Source organism: Amborella trichopoda, chromosome 13 (assembly GCF_054954075.1).
Source record: "Amborella trichopoda isolate Santa Cruz 75 chromosome 13, AtrichopodaSantaCruz75HAP2 v2.0, whole genome shotgun sequence".
Lineage (NCBI taxonomy): Eukaryota > Viridiplantae > Streptophyta > Magnoliopsida > Amborellales > Amborellaceae > Amborella > Amborella trichopoda.
The window spans coordinates 9,636,686-9,664,477 of NC_142348.1; the positions used below are offsets into that span (position 1 = coordinate 9,636,686).

At 35.7% G+C, this 27,792-nt stretch overlaps 1 protein-coding gene across 4 annotated transcripts; it reads left to right on the forward strand.

Annotated features, from left to right (window-relative positions):
• The first annotated feature begins 2,988 nt into the window (after window positions 1-2,988).
• On the forward strand, window positions 2,989-19,044 carry LOC18432198 (LEAF RUST 10 DISEASE-RESISTANCE LOCUS RECEPTOR-LIKE PROTEIN KINASE-like 1.2). Of its 4 annotated transcripts, none has more exons than XM_088854844.1 (4): window positions 2,989-4,095; window positions 16,195-16,236; window positions 16,465-17,107; window positions 18,207-19,044. In XM_088854844.1, exons 1-4 carry the CDS (start codon window positions 3,369-3,371, stop codon window positions 18,769-18,771), a joined length of 1,977 nt encoding a protein of 658 aa, XP_088710970.1. In that variant the 5' UTR covers window positions 2,989-3,368; the 3' UTR covers window positions 18,772-19,044. The 4 variants fall into 4 exon arrangements, with proteins under 4 accessions (XP_088710970.1, XP_088710967.1, XP_088710969.1 ...); XM_088854841.1 differs by lacking the exon at window positions 2,989-4,095 and adding an exon at window positions 6,873-7,964; XM_088854843.1 differs by lacking the exon at window positions 2,989-4,095 and adding an exon at window positions 8,184-11,414.
• Window positions 19,045-27,792: the final 8,748 nt, after the last annotated feature.

Sequence of the window (27,792 nt, forward strand, 5' to 3'; positions counted from 1 at the left end):
CAATGAGAAAGTGGTGCTTAAATTATTTCTTACCCAACTAGCCTGCAAGGCTCTAGTATCTAGTTGCATTTACAAAATGATGCAGGTAGGCATTGTCCTTCATATGCACATGGGTATGCATCATTTATTCAATTATGCTATCAAATTAGTGTTAAAATATGATTTGGATGATCCCATTTGATGGTTTTATTTTATTTTTGATACAAAGTGGTCATAATTAATTTTGACCATTGGATGTGAAATTGAGTGGCTGCAATTATTTCATTGACCATACTCAAAGTTCAAAAGAAATTTTTTCAAACTTTGTGACACACCCAAGCTATCAGATTTCAGATCAGATTATAATAAATAATTGTGACGTCTCTGTACCAAAGGTAGATGGTTTTATTGTATACAGTCCCATATATAAACCAAAAGTAAAAAATATTTTACATGAAATAAATTGATCAAAATACTCCCGAAAAGTTTAGAGGGTATTTTTGTTTTTTTTTTTTAATAATTTTTTTTATCTTTTTTATTAGGTGTGTCTTGATGAGAAGAACATATACCTATAATTTCAAATGATTTGGATTTGTATAAAAAAAATTAAAATTCAAATAAGAAATGAGATCGTGACCGTCAAATTGGCCCAAATTCAATCTTGGTCATTCGGGTCATATATTTATATGAACTAGTGGGCTAATCCCAGCTTATATATATATATATGCCCGTGGCGGCCCGTCACAGACATAGCATGTCTATGATGGGATTTTTTTCATACAAAATTGACCCAAAAATATACGAGGACAACTACGGCTCCTATAGGTCCATGGCGGTTTATAGACAAAACCATCACGGACATAGCATGTCTGTGACGGGTTTTTAAGACTTTTCTTATATATATATATATATATATATATATATATATATATATATATATATATATATATATATATATATATATATACACACGAAAATTTGTTTCATGCGGGCTAGACCGCATTTCTACATATGCAGTCCAGAAAGTGTAAAGCATCCATCTTAAAGATGGATGCAAGTATGTGTTCTATCTACAAACGATGGAAACTAATGGTTCAAATGTTTTTTAATAGAATTATTATTTTTAGTTTTAAAAAATTTATTTATTTTTTCATATTCATGAACTTCATGTTAGAGATTATATGTCTTTAAAATTAATTCTTAAAATCCATCTAAAAAATAGATTTATTAAGAGATCTGCATTTCTACATCTGTGGGCTTGGACGCACAGAAACCGGGTCATATATATATATATATATACAGGAAATGTATAAGATGAGACCATTTATTTTTTGATACAAGGAGTTCACAATCAACACTAACCATTATATTTGAAATCGAGTGGTTGATGATGTATTATTATTTAGGCAAAAAGTCCAAAACAAAATTTGTCGAATGTTGTGGGAAATACAAATGAAAAAAATTCGATCCACAATTCAAACTGGAATGCACATCAGTGTATGTAGAGCATGATCATTATAAACAATTTAGCTACAAGCTCAACCCAAGGGACTAAGCTGGGTTGAACAGACCGGACTGGATGGTCCTGATTCAAGAAGGCAGGTCTGCTTTTGAAAATTCTTTACCCTTCATTAAAATTTGCTCTACTTCATATTGTAATATTAGAATCTAACAAACTAAATAAGCAGATATAAATATATGAGGTATACTATGCTCCTGCGTGAGCATACTATGTGTCTATCCCATCATGTAAAACACCTATTTAGAAAGATTAGTTTAGTCTAAAATACTACTACATGATTATTTTCAAAAGAAAAAATTGGAATTTTGAGTTTTGTAACAATGTAGCTCTTCAAAAATTGGTCAGTCTCTATTCAATCTTAGGCATTTTTTAGTATACGGAGAGCTTATTTCAGAAATTTTTTTTAATTGAGATTAATTTATAGATTATAGAGATTACATTCGCAAAATTTGAGATCTAAAAGGTATTCCTAGCTTGTGACACCTGAGGGAGTAAATGGATAGTATACTCCTCCAAAAGTAGGAGAGAGAGAGAGCCTTGTTTTGGCTTTTCTCTTGCCACATCGACAAAGCAGCAGTCAATTTGTGGGGTAGGTTAAAACCTCAACAGTGTTGCAGCGTCTTGTTGAATTAGTTTTCCTTTGTTTTTGTTTGTGGCGTTCTTTAGATCTTTGACTACTATCTCACCTGTGCACATATTTCCACTGCGCCGCCTCTTTCTATTAAACCTACTTTAATTCAAAGTTTCAAACATCGGAAGTAGGTATGGGACCTTACCTTTCAATTTATTTTTATTTTTAGGATGTAGATTCTATGAGGCCTGGGCTTCATGAAAACAGAGTAAGTATCACCTCGAATTGCAAAAAAATTTCGTCATGGCTCTAAAATCAATTTCTTCCATAAATTGAAGTTCAAAAAAAGAAAAAGTTTATATAAAGTTACAACTTTAAAAATGTACAATCACAAATGCACCTCAAAAATCTCTAGGCAAGGTTGTTTTAATGTTGAAGTTATCTCGACATCCAGAGATATGAATATTAAAAAAAAAAAGATTGTCTTAAAAATAATGTATCTTGCGACACATTATCTAGACAGTCCATTTTCAAGGTTTGCATATGTTTATAGATCTACTTGATTTTAAACATTTTTGGAGTTTGAAATTTTCTAATTAGATATGAAAATAGTTTCTAAGATAGTCCTAATAATTTTTTACAACAAAATTATATGTTATGATAAAATTTGGAGGTGCACCTTAATTGGATTGTTTAAGGTTGCAACCTTGTAGAAACTGCACCCTTCAAAAAATGATACAAATCTTGTTGATCCGATAACACTTATTTGCAGGATGAAATAGACGGCCTAGATAATGTGTTGTAATACACTATTTGTAGGACTTGGATTTATTTTTTTTTTCGCAACCATAATGGTCAAAACCAAGATTATCGACTTAAAAGTTTACCGACGCCAAAACTATAATTTCGTATGGGATTTGAGGTGAAGCTTCACTTATTTTGATAGGGCTGATCAAAACCTTTTTCTTCTTTTTATTATCTATCTTCTCCCAATGGTGGGTGTAATCCAGGCGGCAAACCCTTTCCCATTTAAGTCCACTATTTAAGTCCCAAATTTGAACCCCACCTTCTTAAACGTTCAATGGAGGTGAACAAAGTCAAGCTTACATGGTGGACCACAGATAAATAAGTTGGAAACCACTAAGTACTGGTCAGACCAAATCCTAAAAAAAGAATTTGTTCTGATGAGATGAAGAAAACCCATGTTATTCTCTTCTTCTGCGTTGATTTCTCTTCTTCTCTTCTTGTTCCTCCCTTTCAATTCTGAAACTCTCGTCTCTCTAACCATTAGGCCTGATGCATCCATGGCTCTTACCCTTGTTTTTTATGGTAGCTTTTAATGGCGAATTTGCTTCTGCAGATGCACAATCCCAAGCTTGTTTCTCGCAAGTTTGTGGTGGTTTCAATATCAGTTACCCATTTTGGTTACAAACAGAGGATGGAGCTTACTGCGGCTACGAAGGGTTCGAGATCAAATGTTCAAAAGCAAGGCCTATTTTAGAACTTAACTCCGATGCATACTTTGTCAAAGGAATCAATTACAATTCAAAGACTCTTACTCTAATCGACACAGAATTGGAGAGCAATGCGTGCCCACGACCTGAAAAAAACGTTAGTTTTGGCAATTCACCCCTTTCATATGCCCCCCAAGACACTGAGTTGTTCTTCTTCTTCAATTGCTCAAATGATATCATAGTTTCCCCTCCTTCAGGCTATCTATTACCCTGCCTCGTCAACTCTGATAACCATTCCTCTTATTCTTTTCTCACCCGACCCGCAATGGCCAATTTGTATGAGCACTGTGAAGAGGTGGTGGTTGTTCCTATATTGGAGAGTGCAGCATCGGACTGGTCTGGTGGTGTTGGTGGGGTGGTGGATAAGGGGTTTAATTTGACATGGGGCTCTGATGACTCTGGTTGTATCAGTTGTGAAAACTCTGGTGGGTGCTGTGGTTACAACACGAGTACAGAGAGCTTCGTCTGTTATTGCAAGGATCGACCACACTCAAGAAACTGCAGTGATGGTATGCTCTGTTAATACCTGGTTTAATTCTTCTTGGTTTCATATTGGCCTGTTCATACTAAGTTTTAACTGTTCTCGTTCCTGCTTATACCCATATTAGTACTTGATTTGGTTCTTGATGTGATTATGCGAATCCCGAATCTAGTTAATAGTAATACCATTGTTTCTTGACTCTGGTTCTCGGTCCTGGCCCAAGCCGAATAACTCAGATGAGTCCGAGTAGATCTGTCGGTATTGTTAATTCTTTGTACCCTAATTTGATTTGGTCTTTGCTAATTCTTGCTTTAGTTCTCATGTTGAATCTGTTAATAGTTTCATTCATGCTTGAGGGCCTGCCTGTTAGTGCCTAGTTTAACTCCTCCTTTTATGACTGGTGCTAAGCCTGTTGACCCAATTTAACGTTTTTTCCACATTGACTAATTTGAGATCCTTTAGATTTTAATGTTTTAATGTGGGTAATGTTTAATGCTTGTGATTCTGGTAGCTGGTTGGTCGAAAATCTGTTTCAGGTAAACCATTAAAAACCTTTTATTTTTCTCATCTGATAAATGAAAGAACTAAAACCTGCAAAAGGGTGAAATGTAGGGAAAATAAAGGAAATCGCAACAGCCATTAATTTCCTTCTTCTTGACCAACGAGTTTTTTTTCTTATAGGGTGAAATGTAGGGAAAATATAAGAAATCGCAACAGCTATTAATTTCCTATTTGAAAAGTAATAAAGGAAATCACAACAGCCATTAATTTCTTCTTCTTGACCAACGAGCCTTTTTCTTATACGGTTTCGGCACCGAAATTTCACAAGTTGATTTCGATCAATTGTTATCCGATAGTGCTCTCATTTAATGGATAATATTCTCTTGGGTCGTCACCTTTTAGGCTTAAAATTCCTGGTGTATCTCTCATCCTCTTTGTTTTGATTTGTGTAAACAATGTTCAAACTTAAACTTCTGACCCCTTCTAAATTCAACAGATATTTTGGGATGAGGTTTGAATTCTCCCTGGCTGTTCATATGATAAATGAAGAACAGAAATAGACTTTGAGATTTCCAAACCTTTGAATGACAACAAGATGGGATCACAGTATCAGACCTCTCTCTCTCTCTCTCTCTCTCTATATATATATATATATATATATATATATATACAATAATTACCCAGAAAGGGCAATTGTTAGTTTACAAATTATCTTTATGATTCTTTACATATCTTGAAGTTAGGAAAAACCTCAAAGCGAAGTTTTAATCGGTGAAGTGTATATTAGGCCACCGTTGGAATTTGTCCTTTTGAAATATTATATTTTTTTAAGGTAAATCATAGGGCTGGCAATGGACCGGACGGCAACCCTAGCCTAAAAAGGTAGGTTATGGGATGAAAACAGTTGCCTGAGGGCTGGGCTAGGGCTAGGGCTAGCGCCGGTTCGGTTTGGCGGGCTTAGGCCCTATTTTTTTCTTCGACCTTTTTTTAGTTTTTCTTGCTTTTGGCCGAGCCTGCCGTGGCTCGCCCGGCCGGTCGCCACCCTTGGTTTTTCATATTGGGATATTATAGAAAATATATCTATCTAGAAGGGCTTTCTGCAGAGACAGCGAGGGAAATGAGTGCTCACACGCCTGTCAGCGTTGGACCTTGTCATTCCGAGAGACTTTGTCACCATGAAATTCAGAAATTACCAGTTCCGAGAGACTTTGTTGAGATTGAATTTAAGAGAACTTTTGTGCAATTATAAATATTTTGTATGATTAGATGTAGAAATATTTTTACATTAAGTTGTCATGTGTGTTTTTTTACACCAGTTGACAATTAATTGGTGTAAAAATATTCTTGCACGTAACTATATGAGTGAATTTTTTTATACAAAAATATTTCTCCATAAATAGTTTCACAAAAACCAAATGTCCTGTTAGGTAAAGGGAAAAGTTTTTATAGAGCCGAGGCTCTAAACAATCAAATTTGAGCTACCTCAAAACTTTCACTAGAAGACGTTGTTTTGATTTCCAAATATCCTTAAATCGATCATCTTGATATCAAGATCCATGAACATGAGAAAAAAAATGGATTTTGAGTTTTAAAAATTGTGTATTTTATAATGTATTTTTTGACCATCAATATTCAAGATTTTCAAGTTTTAATAGATCGAAGCTTTAAACTTTATAAATAAAAATGAAAATATATTTTAAGCCTATCACAAATATTTTCAACATTCAAATTATATTTCTCAACACTATTTGAAGGCAGGCTCTAATTTGATTGTTTAGAGCCTAGGCTCTATACAAACCACACCCATAGATAAATAGACTAAAGAGGGACTCCTCTTCGAACAAGGTCAAGCCCTTATATTGGAAAATATACTAAACATGGACTCTTCTTTTACCAAGATCTAGGTGAACCCGCTCCGAATCCGACCTTATTATTTTAAAATATTATATAATATTTTTATGTATAAATTTATAAAAGTTAATATAATAATATATACATACTCTTTGATCTTCTTTTGGCACTCTTTATTTTTATATATATATATATATAAACCATTTTTTTGTTATATATATATATAAACCATTTTTTTTACAAATCTTCTTATTAAAAAGTTGATAAATTATTGCCCAAGTAATTTCTGGGTCCGGGGCCCCTAGATTTTAGACCCGACCTAGGTCTCTCATGTATGAATTTCGGGTCGGGTCGGGTCTTGATCCAGCTCCAGGCATACCCAGACCCCACCCGACCCCGATTAGGTGGGCTATCATTGCCTATATTTTTAAAAGAACCCAAATATTCTCACTTTATAGGCAATAAACCCAACCTGGTCAAACTATGGCGGCTCGACGTACTTTTCCTCTCCATTAATGCAATTCAAACCTGCTCCATCACTCGCCACTCTCCTCCAATAACCGAGCACCTTCCTCTTACTCCGCTTTGAAACGCAACAAACACATCTTCATACGAATGCGCGTTTCAAAGTAAAAACCCATTAATTAATGAATGAGGAAGAGATCGTCAGGTTGCATCCATCGAGCTTTCTCTCTCTTCTCTCTGCTTCTTCAGGTTGCATCCATCGAGCATTCTCTCTGCTTCTTCCTGCTCTTGCCACCATGCTTGGGTTTCTCTCTCTAAACACCCACTTGATGCTTGGGTTTCTCTCTCTAAACACCCACTTGCTTCGTTCAAGACCACCTGTTGCTCTACTTGTTTTCCTTCCTCTCTTTTGGGTTCCTGTTTTCTCTGCGGATTCCCGGTATGAGGCCTGTGGCGCTTACGATTGTGGTCTCATTAGTATCGGCTACCCTTTCGCGGTCGATGACCAGCGGCCTGAATTCTGCACTTCTAGTGGCTTCAATCTCAATTGCACCAACAACACCCCCCTCCTAAACTTGAACAATCAATTATACCAAGTGAAACATATCGATTACCAGACTAGCACCATTTCCGTAGTAGCTGAAAGCATAATTAACACTATGGAATGCCCCAATCCTAGACATAATGTCACCCTCGACAATTCTCCATTCGAGTACTCCGCTGGAGTCATAACGCTTCTGGTTTACACGGACTGTCCTGCATCACTTCGTAGCTTGCCACCGGCGACTTGCCTCGGAGAAAATTCTTTTGCCATGCCTTCTGGCGCGGCTTATCCAGATGATTATCGACGTTGTCGGTTTTTGGTGGAGGTTCCAGTTTTAGAGAGCTCGGATTTGAGACTTTCTTCCGACTCTTATGCAGCAGTTGTGGAGGCGGGTTTCAATTTGTCATGGACTGCAGATGGGTGCGCACCGTGCACGGAGTCGGGTGGCCGGTGCGGATATAATCAGAGCCCGCCAGGATTCATGTGTTTCTGTGAGGACCGGCCTTATCCTGACGCATGTCCTCCACTTGATACCAGTAAGCCCATCCCTAACCCATTCTCTTCATTGCTTGCGCTGAGAAATAGGAAGCATTAGATAGAGCTCTTCCCCATAATGCTTTTACAATAACCAAAAGTAAAACCTTTCAGTAATTTAGAATCTCATCTCTGTTTTGGAAAATTAAGCTATAAGAGGATTCAGTAACATTCCCAACATACCCAAACTTGTCTGAAATTACCCTGTTTTTTTTGTAGTTTGTGCCCTGAAATTTTTTTATTAAAAGCTCCTAGTGATTTTAAATAAATTGAGGTATACTAGAGGAACCTGTAGCATTTCGTCTGTTCATTAGATTTCGGGCCCCATCTTGGTTGAGTGTGTGGGATAGATTGGTAATTTGAATAGTTTTGGAAGATCCATGAATATAAATGACTTCCCATTTATTGTTACTGTAATTGTAATGAGGAAGAGATTAGGTTGTTTATTTTTGCAATTAATTTGAATATTTTTGTATTCTTGTTTTGCACCTTCTAGTTAAGTAGATAAGTGCTATTATGAGAAGGCACTTACTGGATCCTTCGTATAAAACCTATTTAAGGAGCAGGTAGCTAACTATGCTTTTTTTTCTTCTTTGTTTTCTCTAATCCTAAAAGTAGGCATTTGCATGTATGTTACATGTCATAGTAATCCTCTGGAGGAGGCTTCTTAAAGTGTGCAGGTCTTGTTCTTGATTTTTCATATTTCATTGGTTTGTGAGCATGTGGGTTGCATGTATAAACCTATGTTATTAAAACCAAATCGGATCCTTTGGCGGTTTGATTAGGTGAACTGGGTCCTGCCACCATGAACCAGCTGCTTGGTTTTGCCTCTTGATTGGGTGGTGAAGGCAGGAATCCCCTTTTTAAAGCAACAAATACTTTCTCAAAAACATTGTGTTTCGGGAATAGAGACGGAGAGTATCAACAGTAAATCAAAATATCGGTACATATACAGTTGAAATATAAAACTGAAGCAATTAATTTGCTAGATTTTATCTAATCAATGAACCAGCCAGGTCTTATTGGACCTGTACGCGCACCGATATGGTTTGTGATCTAGTTAAATAGAATTGGGAAATGCATTCTCTTGTCTTGAATGTTTGATTTCATTTTCTGCAACTCAAGTTGATACCTTGAAAGGAAATGGGAAATTTTTAAGTGATCAATTTCCCTTTATTCATTTGATATGAGGGGTTGTTTGTCACAGAAATGTGATTTTCAGGAAGCATGAGGGATAATCATATTTCTTTAAATATTGAATTTATACTGATTGTAGGGCTTCACAACTTTCTTTTTGTTTGCTTAGTTTGACTTTTCAATAATTGAACCTTTTAGATAATCCTAATTAGGTATGAAAGCAACAATTGTCATTGTCCTTCTACTAAAAAATGAACAAATAAACGTTGACCTTTCATATGTGAAATGTGCATATCACAAAATTCTAGTTTCAGAAAGTATATGCTCTCATTCTTCTTTTAGCTGGTTCATACTTCCTATTTTACCAATTCCTCTTGGATATTCAGTTTGAAGTTGAACGGTTTTTTTTCTTTTTTTTGTTTTCTTTTTTTATAAGTTTCATTAGAGTATTTTGTATTCTTATTGGTGGCAGCCTTCAATTCTCATTATCTTTCTTTGCTTAGAAATCTAAAAATTTCTTATGGGAGTTCAGAAGCCTTGAAAAAAAAATTACCCTTTGAAAAATAAATATTTCAATTTTCATCAAAATTCTACAAATGTCATCTTTTTTGGGTAGAGATCTGAAATTTTCTAGTGTTTCTTTCCAAATCTTGGAATTATATGGCAAAACATACCTTCATATTTAATTTTGTTGCATGAACTTTCAATTCTAGATGATTCCGTTAGTCATCTAGGAACAAATCTGTAACCATATCAGAATCCTCTTGTTACATTAATGACCACCACAATCAATAGTATTTTCTCCATATATTACAGTAGACTTTGTATCAAATATTGAGTGGTTTGTTTTGGATAAGGGCAATGGGCCGGGGCAGCCCCTGGCCCAGGCCGGGCTGGGATGGGCCTTATTAGGGTCGGGCCTGACCTTATTGGGGCCACGCCAGACCAAAAACAAATGAAGTGATAAAAAGAGAAGAAGAAAAAAAACAGGCCTGGCCGGGTTGAACCAGGTCAGCACTGGCCCTAGCCCAGACCTCAGGCCATAGTTTGTGGGCCAAACTTTACTCTTTTTTTAGGGCTGGGCTGCCCGGTCCATTGCCAGCCCTACTTTTGGACAAAAGGGTGGAGCTTTCCTTTTGACCAGTAGGGGTAGTTCAGAAATTTTGAAAATAGCTAAGAGGTGTATGATACTTCAAAGTCATAATATAAATCCAAGAAGTGGCTCTAATCTATTGTCAACGGATGGCACCTGGCAATTAAGAAAAAGTTGAACTACTACCAGCACCTACCTTCACCTGTTCAACCAACTGATTGCATATTATTCAAGGAACGCTCCTGTTTGCTAAAGCACAGATTCAAATGCAAAAGCTCTAGGTGAACCAGTCAGAAATCAGAAACCAATTGTTCAAACTACCCTCTTCTCTTTTCCCTTTTATCCCACCATTTTGATATCACCTGCCTTAAACCAATTCCTCTCCAGCAACGTTGTTATATACCCTTTAAATGTGATTCTGGCTCATAATTGTTGACCGCAATTATTAAGTTGCTAAACTATCTCCAGGCTCTTGATCATGAACTATGAATTGCAAACCGAGTAACAATGGCAGGCGGTGCTTCCCTCGTCGCGTTTGTTATGCTCTTATTGCCCTTTTTTGCTTCATCTGATGACCCACAGTATGAAGCTTGTGCTCCTAGCGATTGTGGAAATGGCCCCAGTATCAGTTATCCTTTTTGGATGGATGTCTCACCAGACTTTTGTGGTTATCCTGGCTTTAAAATCACGTGTGCCTATAATGTTACCGTTATGACAACCATTTCAGGGGAAGAATACTATGTAAGAGGTATCGACTACAAGAGCCAGACTTTCACAATTGCCAGTTCAAAGTTGGTGGAAGAAGGTTGTCCTCAACATGGTTACAGTCTCAGTCTTCATTCTCCTATCCTATATTACACCATGGAGAACAGGAACATTTCCTTCTTGTTTAATTGTTCTCGTCAAATTCCAAATTCTCTCAGAGGGCCATTACATTGCCTTGATCGTAGTGACTATGTTGTTAATTATAGCTTCTCAGAATCTGAGTTGCACAGATATGAATGTAAAGAGATTTCCGTGGTCCCTGTTTTGGGCACACCGGATTTTGAACACCCCTCCCATGGTTTGGATGGGTTGTTAAAGGCAGGATTTGGGATGGGATGGACTGCGAGTGCTTGTGGTCCTTGTGAGATTTCAGGTGGGAGATGTGGGTATAACGCGAGCACGCAACAATTTATTTGTTTCTGTGCAAATGGTCGTAGAGATGATATCTGTAAGGGTGGTAAGGCTTTAGTGCACAATCTTTTCTTATCGAAATTTCTAAGGGTTGGAGTATCAGATTGTTGCTTTTAGATCTCTTTAGGGCTACTCATTATTTTACTTCCTCATGGCTTGTGGTTTTTGTTTTAGTTTGGTGTCAGTTAAAAATTAGACACAGATAAAAACTAAAACCAAGGTTCAGAACCTCGTCTTGGCCATGTACTGGCCCCTTGGCCGAGGCGAGTAACTCTCAACCGAGTCGGGGTGGAATTAGCAGAGTCATGTACAACCAAAAAATGGTCAAAAAATAAAAATAGTTAAAAATAAGAAAATAAAAAGGTCATAGAAAGAATTAGAAGACTACAAAGATTAAAAAGATCTAGGAGATATGGATTACTGAACTTTTTTATTTAGATTTGGAATATTGCAGAATTTTTTAGAAAAGGGGTAAACTATGAAAGTTATCGAATCATCTTAAAAACTACCAATATCAACTAAAAGCTTATTTCTAACAAATATAGTGGTGTTTTCCAATTTTTCTACATCTTGTCTATTTTTTATATATTTTTGCTACATTTATAAGGGTGGAGCTAGTTGCTGTGGAACTCGCCCAAAGGTTAAGTTCGAGTAAATCCAAGTGGACTCAGGCAAGTCACGGAATGCTGACTAAAACCATGTGAAAAGGAATCTTGTCTGTTTAAATTCCCTTCTTCATATCATCAAGCGATTGGCTCTGTTGTTTATCCTTTTGTTGATTACGAGTTCTCAAAACTCTTGAGTTTCATACCCATTGTGTGTTAGGACCAAGGGGCCAGGGAATTTCTTGTGTGGGGTGTTCGCCGCTGAATGATAGCGACTCTGGTTAGACATATGTGTTTAAGGGCTGAAAAGCTACAAATGATGGTTAAATGGAAGGGATTGCTCAAGTGGGTTTGAAGTTGAGGAGATGGCGTTTGCTGCCTCCTGGGGTGGATATTATTCTTTCAGAATGACTAATCCCTTACAAAACTTTACTGACAGAATTGAATACGCATGGGTTCCTACTGTTCATGAAGTCAATATAGAGTCAATTTACTAGAGAAATTATTGTCTGAATCATAGTTTACATCATGAAATATCAATTTAAGAATTCATCTTCACATTTACCAGTGTGGCCTATCTCAAAGTTATTGGGTGGGAAAAGGTAATTTTGTATGAGAGAAAGCAGGGACTAGTAATGTTTCAGTCTTAGTTTTCTGATCTTCGCTAGATATCATCACTTCAAGGCTTGCTTCAGTCGAGATTCTTCAGCAACCAGGCTGCCAAAGATATCTGTCAATATAGCGAGAACAAAAGAATTGAACAAAAGCTCTCCAGCTGCAGGTCTGGTTTTAGAAATGGCACTTGAGTTCTAGTGCTTAGGCAAAATTTACCTAAAAGCTCTTAAAGACATTAATTGTTTCAGAAAACTGACTGAAAAAACTATATTAGCTTTTCAGTTTATCATAGAAGCAAATAGCTAATGCTGATTCTATACTAAGTCGAGATGAATAGGATGCCGGATACATCGTGTACTCGATAAAACCATGCTTCATTCATGATGTATAGTTGATAACCATGTTTCAGAGCAGTGATCATGTTGGATGGATTAGTTCAAATTTGGCCAGTAGCCTACGTAATCTCTCTTTGGTTTGTGCTTAAATTTTTTCAGCTTTATCTTGCTTTTGAATATTAAGTGTAAATTTCTCTTTGGAAAATATATTTACTTTTTGCAACAGCACAGCCCTGATAAAGCTTGTGTCCCTAGTCCCCCTCAATTATTTGGTACTGCACCCGAAGCTTCCCTTTTCCAAAGCGACCTTCAAGCCTGAAATATGACAATTTTAGCCCTGTTATTGGTGCCTTCATTTGGGCAATCAATATTCATGAACACCTTGTCGTGCCACTGTCCATCACTCAAGTCATAACCAGAAAGAAAGGAAGTCTTCTGAAATTTGTGGAAGAAAAAACTTAGATTCAAAATAGCGTCAAAAACATTGTTCCGGAGTGAAATCATGTCAAACCCCATTTTTCCTGATTCTAATTTCTTCTCGAAGGTCGAGATTTCTCCGTTATTGTGGCTCAGTTTTTCAAATTTTGTTTTTCTCTTTGTTGAAGAAGGATGGGAAAGAGAGAACTTCTTCAAAAGAAGCAGGAATCATGTAGAAAAACTGAAGTGAAGGTGTGGAAACGCGTTTGCAGCTTGGAATGTTTAAATTTGAAGCTTTGTTTTGGTTGTTTGGTCTTTGCTTAATTCCAAGACAGGGCAGTCCCTTTCCATAGCTACAGATTTAGAAAAGCCATGAAAGAGTCCTTCCCTTTCTACCTCTGAATTAGGGTTTCTCTTTTTCTTCTTTTTGTTCCCATTGACCTAACTTTTGTGGTTCATAAGACGCCAAACCTTTGGAATTTTTTCTCAAGAAAATTGAGTGGTCATGGACTGATGGACATATTCGTCAATCTTTTTTAGAGAAAGGGGTAATTTTGATATTTTTTTTGGAGAGGAAGTGGACAGATTTGAAAGCCATTTGTCTAATTCAATTAGACTCATTTTGGTTGAATGGGTATTTTTAATTGATTTTCAAAACATTTATGATGGAATTTTCATCAAAATTTTGACTATAAAAGGTAATTATTTTGATGATAAAGGATTGGTTTTTTAAATTTTGATATCATAGCTGGGTTTTTGCAAAATTTTTAGAATTAATTTGGGCTGATATTGGTAAAGACTAATATGATGTGAAATCATTTCGTTGAAATCTCGATCGATGAATTATTGATTAGATAAATTTATCACTTTTGTCCTCTCAATTTCTCTTTGCGTGCGTTAAAGGCGAAGTGTGATTTTTTCTTTCTACTCAATTTTTAATTGGGATTGTCGCTTTACGTGTTGAAAATATGTAGTTTATTTATTTTGGGGCCCATTTTCTTTTTGGTTTTCTTTGATTGAAAAAGAGGAATCAAAGTAGAGAAAAGACTTTGGAGGTTGACAATGACTTGGACTATACTTTAGGAAATCCGAGTCTTTGGAAATATACACAAAGGTTGTGAGATTGTTTGCAGTGTGGGGTCCTCTTTTCCACTTCTCTGGTGAGGACTCGGACTCATCTCTTCAGTCTTTCCTGCCCTATAAGCAAAGTTCAGCACCTTTTTAAGGGTGCCAGAATTTGGCCAAGCCTATAACTCGCTTGCTCTCTCTCTAGAAGTGAATTGCGGTTGACGATCTCTCTAGGGTTCTAGAGGTTATTACCAGTTGGTTTGTGTTGAATTCTGTTGAGGGCACCTCTTACACACTGATTCCTTCATCTTCTCTCGGTGTCAGCCATGGCTGCTACTCTACCTGCTTGGTTTCTCTCTCTTCTCTTTTGTTGTATTCTCTCTCGAGGTTACGATTTTAATCCTTATAAAGAATGCGCTCCTGTCAATTGCTCGGGCATCAATATACAATTCCCATTCTCTGCTGCTTCCAGTCCAGAGCTATGTGGACTCTTCAAAATTGATTGTGGAGGGTTAAGCTCCCCAACCACTATCAAATTCCTGGACAAATCGTATGATGTTAAGAACATATCCTACCCTGAGCGCACTATCAATATCACTGCTCCCTTATCTGATTTCTTTGACAATGGGAATTGTATTTTTTTACTTGACAAAATTTCCCTTCGAGACCACATCGACGGTTTCCATCTTCCTTCCTCCTATGTTAATATCAGCATCTTCTACAATTGTGATACTCGCTCTGCCCTCAATAACGAAGAAACCATTTGGGCCTTTAAAGGGTGCGAGAAGACCCAGGAGACTTATTACACTGATAAACAAGAAATAGTAAATAATTTAACTCCTCCATCTGCTTGTTCTTGGATTCAGTATCCTGTGCTAGAATCCAGTCTTAAGGCTATGAAACATGGCAATGGATCCTGGAACCTTCTGGAGCTTTTAAAGGAGGGTATTGCCCTTCAATGGGAGCAATTTCCTTCAGAGTGCTCAAATTGCACTAGTTCTGGTGGCCGCTGTGCGTTGAATGCCACTGATAGAACGACGATTGCTTGTTACTGCAAGGATGGGGAAGCTTGTGACAGCGGTATTCTTCTATGGTTGATTTCATTCTTATCCATGTTCGGTTTCTTCCACAGTTCTTTTATAATTTTTTTCAAGAAATTTGTCGTATTTCTTATATTGCTCTTGGTTTTTATAAGTAATCTTTGGTTACTTATCTCTTATATTGCTCTTGGTTTTTGTGAAATTGATCATATACTGGATTTTGGATTGGTCCTGAGTTTCTTTGGTTGATATAGAAAGAACCGCTAGCATTCCGGCTGTGCCTGCTGAGTTTAAGATGTAAAAGAGACTATGTTCTAGAAAATAGCAGGCCTCAACTGCTCATGAATTTTTTATATCGCATAATGGGAATGGATTACCTGGAAAATAAAAATAGAAAACAGTATAGAGAGAGCAGGAAACATTGAAATTCTTGAATTGTTCATACAATAACTGAAAAATAAATCAGTCATGGTAGATTTATTTGCTTTAGCTCAGTAAGAAAATAACATATTGGTGGTAGCAAGTCACATGTGGGTGAAGAGCAAGCTTCAGTAGAAATTCTTACCACGTAACTGGATGTACTTAATTTTCTAGTCTAACTTTTTGCTATGTTCAACTGAAAAATATGGACGAACCTTCCATCATAGCTGGACATAGAACTACATAGCGGATAATTTTCGTGACATTATTTCGTCAATTACTCCATTGTGCTCTCTCTAATGCTGGTTATCTTTACTAAATCGCAGGTAACAACCACCGCATGCGCCAGAAAATGATTATAATAATAGGTCTCTCTCTCTCTCTCTCTCTCTCTCTCTCATCCTTTTCTATATATTTTGTGTCCTCACTCCACCACATGAACAACTGCATTAGTGCAAGATCGCAAGTTATCTATCCTTTTCCTGTCACATACCTGCACACTATGACCTCTGTTTGTGATTTTGCGCAGATAGATGGATAGTATGCCAACATGATTCAGTCCTGTTATTCATATAGTGAATTTTCTCTTCTTACAGTTCTGAGTGCAACATTTGGAACTTTTCTACTAGCTGCCTTTTTCTACAGCGCGTACACCTACAAAAAGAAGAAGCGCTCGAATTCTCTTTTACTCACCCGTGCCATCTCTAGTGAACCCTCGTCGAAAGGTGAGTACAAGAGTAGCCTTCAGCAATCCATGATCCATGTCTCTAGCATCACTGTCTTCACCTATGAGGAGCTTGAAGAGGCCACCATTAACTTCAGTCCCTCTAAAGAGCTCGGCGACGGGGGCTTTGGAACTGTCTATTTGGGTAAGCTAAGAGATGGCCGATTGGTAGCAATTAAACGCCTATATGAGAACAATTGTAAGCAAGTCGAGCAATTCATGAATGAGATAAAAATTCTCTCATCGGCTCGACACCCCAACTTAGTTTGCCTCTATGGGTGCACCTCTCGCCATAGCCGTGAGCTCCTATTGGTGTATGAGTATATGCCCAATGGAACTGTGGCTGATCACCTTCATGGTGATGGATCCAAGTCAAAGGGTGTGCTTTCATGGAAGATTCGCATGAGTATTGCTATCGAGACGGCGGATGCCTTGGCATATCTGCATTCAATCGAACCCCCGATTATCCATCGAGACGTGAAGACGAATAACATCTTGCTAGACAACAACTTCAGGTACGAGGCCTACTGTACGGTGTTTATGTACTTCAAATGCTTAAACTTAGTATTGTTTTGATTATAATGCACGTGAAAACTAATGTTGGGCATTCTAGTGGGAGTATAAGGACTTAATTTGCATTTAACCAATGTTTTGAAAAGTTAAAAAAATAAAATAAAATAAAATAAAAACCAATGTTGTGAAAACCTGGCTAGACTGGCTGTCTTGATAGGTTTGGACTGGAACATGTCTATCATGTTGAACTTGGAAATTCTAGAAGTTTGGGTTTAAACTAGGCCAGATCTGGGTTAGAATAGTGTTTCTTTATTTATTTATGTTTTGATTTTTTTTTTTTGTCCAACTAATACAACCTGTTGAACCATCTTCAAACCAGATTGGAGAGGACCAGACCCTCCTCGAGTTTAAGCCATCTGCAAACTTGAAAATAGCATATGATGGGGAACATGTAGCACACGTTGGGAAACATAAATTTAGTTGTTTAATATAAGCAATTGAAAAGTGGGAAAGATGTTTGCAAACTCAAATTCAGTGGCTGACTTGGTCATTGCCGAAACTGAGTCAATTTGCTGAGTCAAACTCTAAATTTGGAAAAAATTGGTTAATTTTACAATAAAACATTGTGTCAGTTGCGGAAATAAAACGCGGATTGCCAACTGCATCATACCACAATGCTTACCAGCCTAAAAGAGACCATTTGTTGGTCAAATCAACAAAACATTGTATAAAAGGAAAACCTCAGGTATAAATTTGTAGAATTCAGGTTGACTCAGTGAGTTTTTCTGACTCATAATGAAGCTTTTAGTCACTAGTATATTGCAATCTTCATAGGGGGGAATCGCCATCTCCAACATATAGGTTAGATGGTGATGGACCCAGAACATGATGAGTTCAATAGCAGGACCAGTTCTAACCATCAATGTGAAACCCATTGAATTTCCCATCCTCGTGAGGATTATGGCATTCTTTTCTTTGAAAATTAACCAGTTCAGTGTCAGAAATTCTAGAATCTGTTTTGCCATCTTGATGGGAAGCACATAGCACTCGACTAGTGATTGTCAAATAATGGCACATGACTTAGTAAAAGGCCACTTTCAGGGTGAAGGTAGCGGACTTCGGAATGTCGAGATTGTTTCCTTTGGATGTGACGCACGTCTCAACTGCCCCTCTTGGGACCCCTGGCTATGTCGACCCCGATTACCATCAATGTTACCAACTGACTGACAAGAGTGATGTTTATAGCTTTGGCGTGGTTTTAGCAGAGCTCATCTCAGGGAAACCAGCCGTAGATATAGCAAGGCATAGACATGAGATCAATTTAGCAACAATGGCCATTAACAAGATTCAGAACCGAGCTCTTCATGAATTGGTTGATCCTGAAATTGGGTTCGAATCTGACCCTTTGGTTAAGAAGATGGTCACTCTAGTGGCTGAACTGACATTTAGATGTTTGAGTTTAGAGAAAGATTTGAGGCCAACAATGGAGGAGGTAGCGGCAGCTTTGAGGCTTATTGAGTCAAATGATGAGGAGATGAAGAAGATGGGGCCAGAGGTTTTTGGGGGAGAGGAGGTGAATTTGCTCAAGTCTTATCCCCCTTGTTCACCAGATTCAGTGACTGATAAATGGGTAAGCCGCAATACCACCCCAAATTCAAGTTCGTGACGTTTTCAGGGTGTTTGTGCATTCTCTCTCTCTCAGCCATAGTTTCATCCTTGATACCAGTTGATAAGATTTTCCTAGTTTATATGCATAAATCTCTCTCTCACTGGCTCAGTTCATAAGATTTTCTTATCTCTCTCTCTCTCCACACAAGATTTTTTAGTAACTTGGAGTTGTGTTCCATATTTTGAGTGTAAATATTGAATGTCATTCCTTGTACCATCCTGGGATCCCTTTTGTTGGGCTCTTTTTATTATAATTTTATTTCAGTTTTTATATTCTCCTTGTCAAGTGGCTTTAATCGCTAAAGGTTGTATGCCCTTGGATTTTGGCTATTGACTAGCTGTGATTTTGGGATCCAGGGCCTACATGTAAGTCTTCAACATTACTAACGTCAATCTATACTTGGTTTATTTGTGTAACAAAATAATTTACTCAGCCTTTTCCTTGTACTCTGTAATCGAAAATTTAGTGGCCAGAGTCTTGCACACTCCAAGAGCTTCATTTTATTATGAGAAATTAAGAATACTAGGGTATTTTGACTCAGCTAATAAACATGAGTTTGTATTTTATATTTAAAATGGGGTACCAGTATGCCTACACATGTGTATGGTAATCCAACCAAAACAGAGAAAATTAAAGGTTAGCTTGCCACCTATATTTGAGCAAGCTTTGTATGCTTTCCATGCGGCATAGAAGTTCTATCCTCTCCCTTATCCAACCGTCCATTCTTAATAGAGGGTTAAGATTGTTCCAATCACAATGTCAAGTACTATACTATTTTATTTTTAATTTTTTTCTATAAATTATTTTGACACTAAATTTTGGATGTCCATTCTTCTATTAAACTTACACTAGCGAAATATTTACAAAAAAAAAAATCAATAAAATAAAATGACTAAAATACCCCTGAAAGATTCAAGGGGTATTTTGGTCATTGTATTTTATCGAAAATTTATTTTTAATATTTTTTATAGGTGCGTCCCAATGAAGAGAATGCACATACCAAATTTCAGATTCATATAATTTGTATAAAAAAAACTAAAAATAAAATACTTTGAGACATCGGATCTAAGATCAAACGATAAGTGGTTCTCTTGATCAAAATTGGACAGCTGGATGGTAAGGGGAGGATAGAACTTCTATGTTGTAGAGGAAGCATATAAACCTTTCTCCTTATATTTTGAGCGGTAGAATAAAAAAAAATTGTATACAAAGATACCATTTATTTTTAATACAAAGAGTTACAATCATTATTGTCCATCAAATTTCTAATTGGGTAGTTGTATGTTAATGATTAGACTCAAAATTCAATAAAATATTTCTTGAACTTTATGACAACTATCAAGTCATTCAATTTGACATTTAACGGTTAGGAGTAATTATAATCTTGTAACAAAGATAAATGGGTGTGGTTTATATAAGGTTGCAACGTTGAACAATTCAATTAAAACACACCTCCAAATTTTATTATAACATGTCATTTTGGTATAAAAAATTATTAGGATTATAGTCTATTTTCAACCTAATTATAAATTTTTAAACTTCAAAAATAGTTAAAATCAAGTAGATCTATAAACATATGAAAGTCATAAAAATGGACGGTCTAGATAATGTGTTGTAAGATGAGTTATTCTAATACTCAAAATCTTTTTTGAAAAAAATTCATACATCTTGATGTCAAGATTATAAATTAGAGAGTGTTTCAATATTAAAGCAACATTTTCCTATAGAGTTTTGAGGTGCATCTTTAATTCTACATGTGGCAAACTTAATAAACTTTTTTCAAGTAAATGGTCCAAATATACAATCCCATAAAAAATAAAAAAATAAAAATAAAAATAAAAGGTGGATCACTGGAAACAAGGTGACCAAATCTACCCTGCTTAAAAAGTTGTGAATGCCACTATGAAGTTAGTAATTAATTTGCGAAGTTTATAATAATAAATTATTTGCATGATCCACGAAATTGGTTCGAGAAGTCGCGAGATGCCCATTGGTTTTAGGTCTTAGCTCGCTTACCCAAAGACAAAACAAGTGAATCAAATATGACACTCCGCAAGAGAATCAAATATTCAGGTCCTTAATAGGAATTGAGCCAAGGTCTTTCTCTCAACTTTTTTTTTTTTCTTTTTTTTTTTTAATGTTATCTTGAACAGGTACTTTAAACTTTATAGTTATTTTTTTGAAAAGAAAAGGTGATCGAAACTTGAGACGTCACAATGTGGCACACATCATTCTGACCACCTCTGCCTAGAGCTGTTCTATTTCTATCTCTAGGATACACAAACGGTCGAATTTGTCATGGCAAAGATATAGGGGAACTCTTATTAAACCAAAGTTTGGTATGGTGCATTTGCCTTAAACTTAATTGAGCCTATAATCAAGAAGTACTTATTGGATCTTGGGGTGGTGCATTGAAAGTTCAGACCTACGTTAAGGGCATGTTTGCTTTGTGTGGAAATATTTTTTGGGAAATATTTTCATATAAAATAATTTTTTAATGTGTGAATATCTTCACACATTAATTGGTGTGAAAATATGCACTAGGATTAATTGGTATAAAAATATTTTCACACCTAACTACATGAGAGAATTCTTTCACATCAAAATATTTAACGAGAAATATTTTTACGTGAAACAAATGTACCTTAAGGTAAAGTGATTTTCGATTGTTAAGCATTGTCTTTCTTGGAAAATTTATTTATACGGCACTCATAAGCTTCAAAGGAATGACATCGGCTTGCTATGTATAGTTTTGAGGAGGTTGTACCCCTTTTTGAAAGCTTATTTGTACCGTATTCATGGGCTTGCTATGTTGAAAGTGACAATTTTATAAGATTAAATTTTTTAAAAAAAGCTGATTTAAATATGTTAGTATGTTTTCTTTAGAAAATAGTACGTTGTGTTTTAATATAATATTTGTAACTTAGTCTTTTCCAATTATTTCAATTAAAGAGAGAAAGGTTATGGGTTTTCGTCTTATAAAGAGTAAGTATATAAATGAAATTATTTACTTTTGATACAAGGCAGTCACAATTAATCTTAATCGTTGGATGTGAAATTAAGTGGTTGTATTTATTCTATTGATTAGGCTCATGGTTCAAAATAAATTTCTCTAACATTGTTGCATACCCAAGCTATAAGATTTCACATCGGATGGTTACAAGTAATTTTGACTTTTTTGTACCAAAGATAAATGAAAAATAGTCTCATTGTATATATTCTCATATATTTTTCATAAAAATAGAGTAATGATCTTATAGGACCCTCCCCTACCCATCTGTGTAAGGCTCTAAAGGATTACCATTAAAGTTAGCACGAATCTCTAAAAAAGTTATCACATGGTGTGGGATTTGACTTTTTTATAGATCCATACGAAATTTAATGGTGATCCTTTCAGATCCTATACACATGGTTGGAGGAGGGTCCTATAGGATCATTACTCATAAAAATAATCTATAGATTCATATTCATGGAATAAAAAAAAAGCGTGGTTGCATGTGTGAAGCACGAGAAGTGTGTGCAAAGCCAGGTGAGGCATACTTTGCTAGTGTAGAGACATGTATGCTTTGTGGAATGTTTATGACCGTTGGATATTGACTGTTAGGCTTTTAGCGGTTAGTGACTTTTTACTTGAAAAGCCACCTTTACTCTAGTCCAATTTCCACAATGAAATATAAAAATTTTTTTATTTGATTTTTTTTACCCTTACTTATTTTCTCTCGCTAAAATCTCCTACTTAATTTCTCACTCTCGAATTTGTACTTATTTTTTCTCTAAATTGAGGCAACTTTTATTCTATAAAGGCTCATCATTTTAGTTCATTAAATCGGCAAGATTATTCCTGATCTTCAGGCATCCCAATGACTAATTTGCTCAGTTCACTTATTTTTCAAACCTTTGTTTCATACACAATTTCTCAACAAGATAGAAGTGCTAGGAAGAAGCAATCCATGTTTTCTTTTGAAAGTGCTCAATTTTATTTCTCAACAAGATAGAAGTGCTAGGAAGAAGCAATCCATGTTTTCTTTTGAAAGTGCTCAATTTTAAAATAGATCTCACAAAATTTTAGAATGTCCAAGGTCTTTGGCCCAAAGGAGTAAATATATAATATGCTCATGTTCTGCATGCACTACTAATAAAATAAGCAAATTCACTCTATGCGCCTGTGAATGGTGGCATCACTTACGACACAAGACATCAGCGCATATTATCGATGGAAAATTAGCCGTGGAAATATATTGGTTTTCTTTTTTATTTCCACTGCATTTTGTTGGTAACTTTGGATGTCAATGATGTATTTCATGGGATTGTATAACTATTTATCTTTGGTACATGGAGATCACAATTGACTATAATCCATTATGTGAAATCTAATAGCTTAGATCTATCATAAAGTTTGAAATTTTCTTTTGAACTTTGAAGTAGGTCAATAGAATAGATACAACCATCCAATTTCACATCCTATAGTCAAGATTAGTTGTGACCACCTTGTACAAAATGTAAATGATCTCATTGTATACTTTTTTATATTATATATACCGGTGTAGGGAACTACGACTCGAGCACGAAACCCAGCTAGGGGTCGGGCCAAGTAACCTAGCCCAGGTGTATGTAACCTGATACAAGTCAGGTACGGGGGCGGGAGAAAGAGAGAGAGATAGATAGAAGGGCAAGGGGCCTATCAAAGAGAGATAGAAAACGGCATGGCATTGTCCCCTATCCTGCAGAGAGAGAGTACATAGAGAGATGAGGATGGGAGTAGGATAACCGTATCCGGAAAAGAAGAGAAGCCGGCATTTCTTTTACAAACACACGGAGCGTTCAGATTCCGCCACGTGGAGAAATGCGCCGGCCCTCGTACAAACCTTCAGTCAAGACCTTCCGGTTCCCCCCGACAAAAGACAAAATCCTTACTATTTTCACGAAAAACACCCTACACTTTCTTGAAACACTACTCACACCCTTTTTTTTTATTTTAAAATGGGCCAAAAAGATTGCATTAAAAAAGCACACTATAGTTTGGAGAATTTATTTAAGGGCGTGGTTGCAACTTTAAACAATCCAATTAAGACGCACCTTCAAATTTTATTACAACCCCTAATTTTGATGTAAAATATTCTTAAGATTATCTCATAATCTATTTTCATATCTAATTATAAAATTTTAAACTTCAAAATTTATTAAAATCAACTAGATCTAGAAACATATGAAAATCTTGAAAATGGACAGTCTAGATAATGTGTTGTAAGATGCATTATTTTTTAGACTCAAAATCCTTTTTTCTTTTCATAGTCATATATCTTGATGTCGAGATGATCAATTAAAGGTTTTTTCAACATTAAAACAACCTTTTCTTATGGATTTTTGAGGTGCATCTGTAGTTTTACATTTTAAGGTTGCAACCTTATATAAACTTTTTCCTTTATTAAATATTGGGGCTCACAAGAGTGAGATTGGGTTAATTTGGGCATCAAATTATTTATCCCTTTATGAAAAAAGTTTATATACGGTATCAACATTATACTATAAAAAGAAAAATGTGCCTCAAAATCTATCAAAGAAGATTGTTATGATCATCTCAAACTCTAAGCATGTTTATATGAAAAATAAAAAGACTTTGAGTACTAAAAATATAATATCTTACCCCGGTTTATAGATATACACAGTCTCTACTATTTTTATATAGATATATTTATATCTATATAAATATTTATAGATATACTCAGTCTCTACTATTTTTAAATTTTATAATAAAAGATTAAAATAATTCAAGCTATTATAAAAAAAAATGACACCTTATACAAACCGCACCTTCTATCTATCGCTAGGAGAGAATAAACAGCAATATAAATTTTGAATTTATTTATGCACTCTTTTATCGTTTACTTTTCTGAAAAAAGATTGTTTACAAATGGACCATCTATCTTCTGCACATGGAGGTCACAATCATTCACATTCATTAGATATAAAATAAGATGACTTTATATGAGTTACGAAGTCCGAAACTTTTTTCTTTTGGAATTGTGTCTATTTAATGGTATTCTTACAATTATCCATTTTGAAATTTAAAGGATAATAATGATTGAAATGTCCATATACAAAAGATAAATGGTCTCTTTGTAAATAATCCCCTTCCGAAAAAAGCTATAAAAGAAAGGTTAGGTATGAAATTTGTACATTATCTATCTCCTATTCCATCCTCGGTCTCTATTTTCAAGCTCAATTTCTCTTTCTCCAACTCGAATTAATTCATAGATTGTCTCATTAAAAAAAGTCAAATTTATTTCTAACCCTACGAACTTCAAAATTATTTCCCTCAAAAGTTACATGGCATGTATTATTTATATAACTAAATGAAAATTATGATAAAATAAGATCAAAAAAGACTTCTTTCATGAAATTTAAAAAATATTTTTACCCATTTTGATATCTTAGTTTAAAGTAGAATTGATTTTTTAAGAAAATAAAGATCCCTTTTATCTTTAAGATGGATTTCTGATGGCACATACGTAGAGGATTTGAATAAGGGCATGCGAACCAAAACTTGCCCCTTCATAAAATAATATTCATTATTTAAGTTTTTCAAAACTTTATAGCAAATAAGATTTTTAAATGAGAAAATCCTTTTTAAAAAAAAAAACTACAAATTCAATTGGCTTTCATCACACACATTGTAGAAAATTTTGTTGTTTAAAAATTAGAAATTTCAATAAAATAAAAATTAGCGCTTGCACCTGTTGTTATCTAATTATCTACATTAATTTGTAAAATGTTTATTTGTTACTAAGAAATAAAGAATGGAGGGTTTATAACATGGAAAAGTCTATATAGCATTGACACCATAAGGTGCACCTCAAAAGTCCCCAAAAAAAAGGTTGTTATGATGTTGGAAAAATATCTAAGTGATTCTCGACATCGAGAGGTATGGCTATGGAGCAAAAGAAAGATTTCAAGTTTTAAAAAGAGTACATCTTACAACATATTATCTAGAGTATCAACTTTTTAATATTTTCCTATGTGTTTATATATCCTTGATTTGAACCAGTTTAAAATTTTATAAATTAGAAATGAAAATAGATTCTCGTGTCATCCTAAGAATTTTACATGTTATGGCAAAATTTGGAGGTAGGTATGTAAGGTTGCAACCTTATGCAAACCACACCTATTGTATAAGTTAATAGAGGTAGAATTCATCTCGACCATCCATTGTTGCCAACAGACGTCGAATACTAGATCAACTGAACTATTGAAGTATTTCATACTGTTATGCTAACTCTCTCTAACGAAGATTGATTCATAAAGAAAACATGAATGGTTATATAAGGTGTCAACATTAAACAGTCAAATAAAGGTGAACCCACAAACTATGTCGAAAGATGCAGTATAGGTGCCGAAAAGCCCTATGAAAGTCACAAAATCTATTTTCATCCTTGATAATAAATTTAAAACTTAAAAAATGGTTGTCGTACGAGCATAAGTATAACCACTTAAAAATTAAAAAAATAGACAGTCCAGATAATACGTTATGAGATGACCTATTTTCATGAACTAAAATTCGTTTTCTTTTTCAAAACTATACGGCCAAAATAATCAATTGGACTATTTTTTTTTGCAAGATTTTTTAGATTCACTTTAATTCTATAGTATAGTTCACACCTTCTACAAACTTCTTTACGAAGAAAATATAGAAGGCCTTCATTGTCAAAAATAAATAAATAAATAAGCCCAAAAAAGGCTTATTCTAAAATGTGGACATTTTAATAAGGATGTGGTTTATATAAGGTTGCAACCTTAGGCAATAAAAAAAAAATTAAAGCGCACCTCCAAATTTTATCACAACATTGGATTGTTTGAAAATCTATTTTTATCTCTAATTATAAAACTTTAAACTCCAAAAATGGTTAAAATCAAGAAGATCTATTAACACATGAAAATTGATGGATATGTTGCAAGATGCATTATTTTCAGAACCTAAAATATTTTTTTTATATTTATATATCTTGATGTGGATATGATCAATTAGAAAGTTTTCCGCAATAAAACAATATTTTTGGATGGATTTTACAATTTAAAGTTGTAACCTTTATCTATAGCCATTTTAATAATGTTGGGACGTGTTAAGCGATTAAGAGAAAGGTAGGGGCTCTAACTTCTAAATGGTCAAACGCAACCCGTATTATAAAATCCAAGGCCTTCCCGTCTCCCCCTTGTTTCTGTTGCAGAGGTTCCCCGGATACGTACAGAGAGACAAAAGTACATTTGTTAGAGAGCGAAAGAGAAAAGGGATAAGTAGTTACATTTTTAGAGAGAGAGAGAGAGAGAGAGAGAGGGGTAAAGTGAAGGAGAGAGGAAATAAGCAGAGTTAGAGAGGGTGAAGGAGCTCTGAGTAAGCAGCAATGGCGACTCTGACCAAGTTCAAAATCCTGGCCACACAGTGTGCCATAGCAGCCAGCCCTTCGAGAAGCCCTAACCCCACCATAGCCCCTTCCAAAAAGACTCTCAGAAAGCTAATCAAGGAGAAGTGCAAATCCAGCAACGGCCGATTACTGCGCCGAGGATCTCGACCGAGATCGCCGAGTATTTCAGACAGTATGCCCCAGAACGATTCGAGTCGTCAGAAACACGGCGAGAACGCGGCGATTCTAAGCCGCAAGCTGAAAGACCTCTTCGTCTCCTCGCCTCCCATCTGCGAGCGAAAGACTGAGGAGAGAGCCAGCGAGTTGGCCCTCAATCAGGGATCGTTTTCATCGCCAATATTTCAATTGCCGATTAATCAAGCAGCGATGGGAAGGGGATCTGCTCCGCGAGGCCTGCCGAGGATCGGCTCCGCAACGCGGCTTCGGTTGCTGAGAAGAGCGTGGCGGCCTGTCTTAGTTTCAATTCCTGAGTAGAGAGAGAAAGGAGTGATGCTTTTCCCCTCTCTCGCTCTGTATTTGTTTTTTTCTTTCCACGAGATAAATCAATTCACAAGTTTAACTGCGGCATTTGAGCATTTGAGAGAGCGAGAGAAGCATTTGA

Excerpts from the sequence above, each read along its gene's own strand:
- LOC18432198 (XM_088854841.1), top strand. The coding sequence starts at position 7,067 with ATGAATGAGGAAGAGATCGTCAGGTTGCATCCATCGAGCTTTCTCTCT. Across the intron at positions 7,965-16,194 it reads ATGTCCTCCACTTGATACCA|GTAACAACCACCGCATGCGC; the intron begins GTAAGCCCATCC and ends ACTAAATCGCAG. Across the intron at positions 17,108-18,206 it reads TTGCTAGACAACAACTTCAG|GGTGAAGGTAGCGGACTTCG; the intron begins GTACGAGGCCTA and ends GGCCACTTTCAG.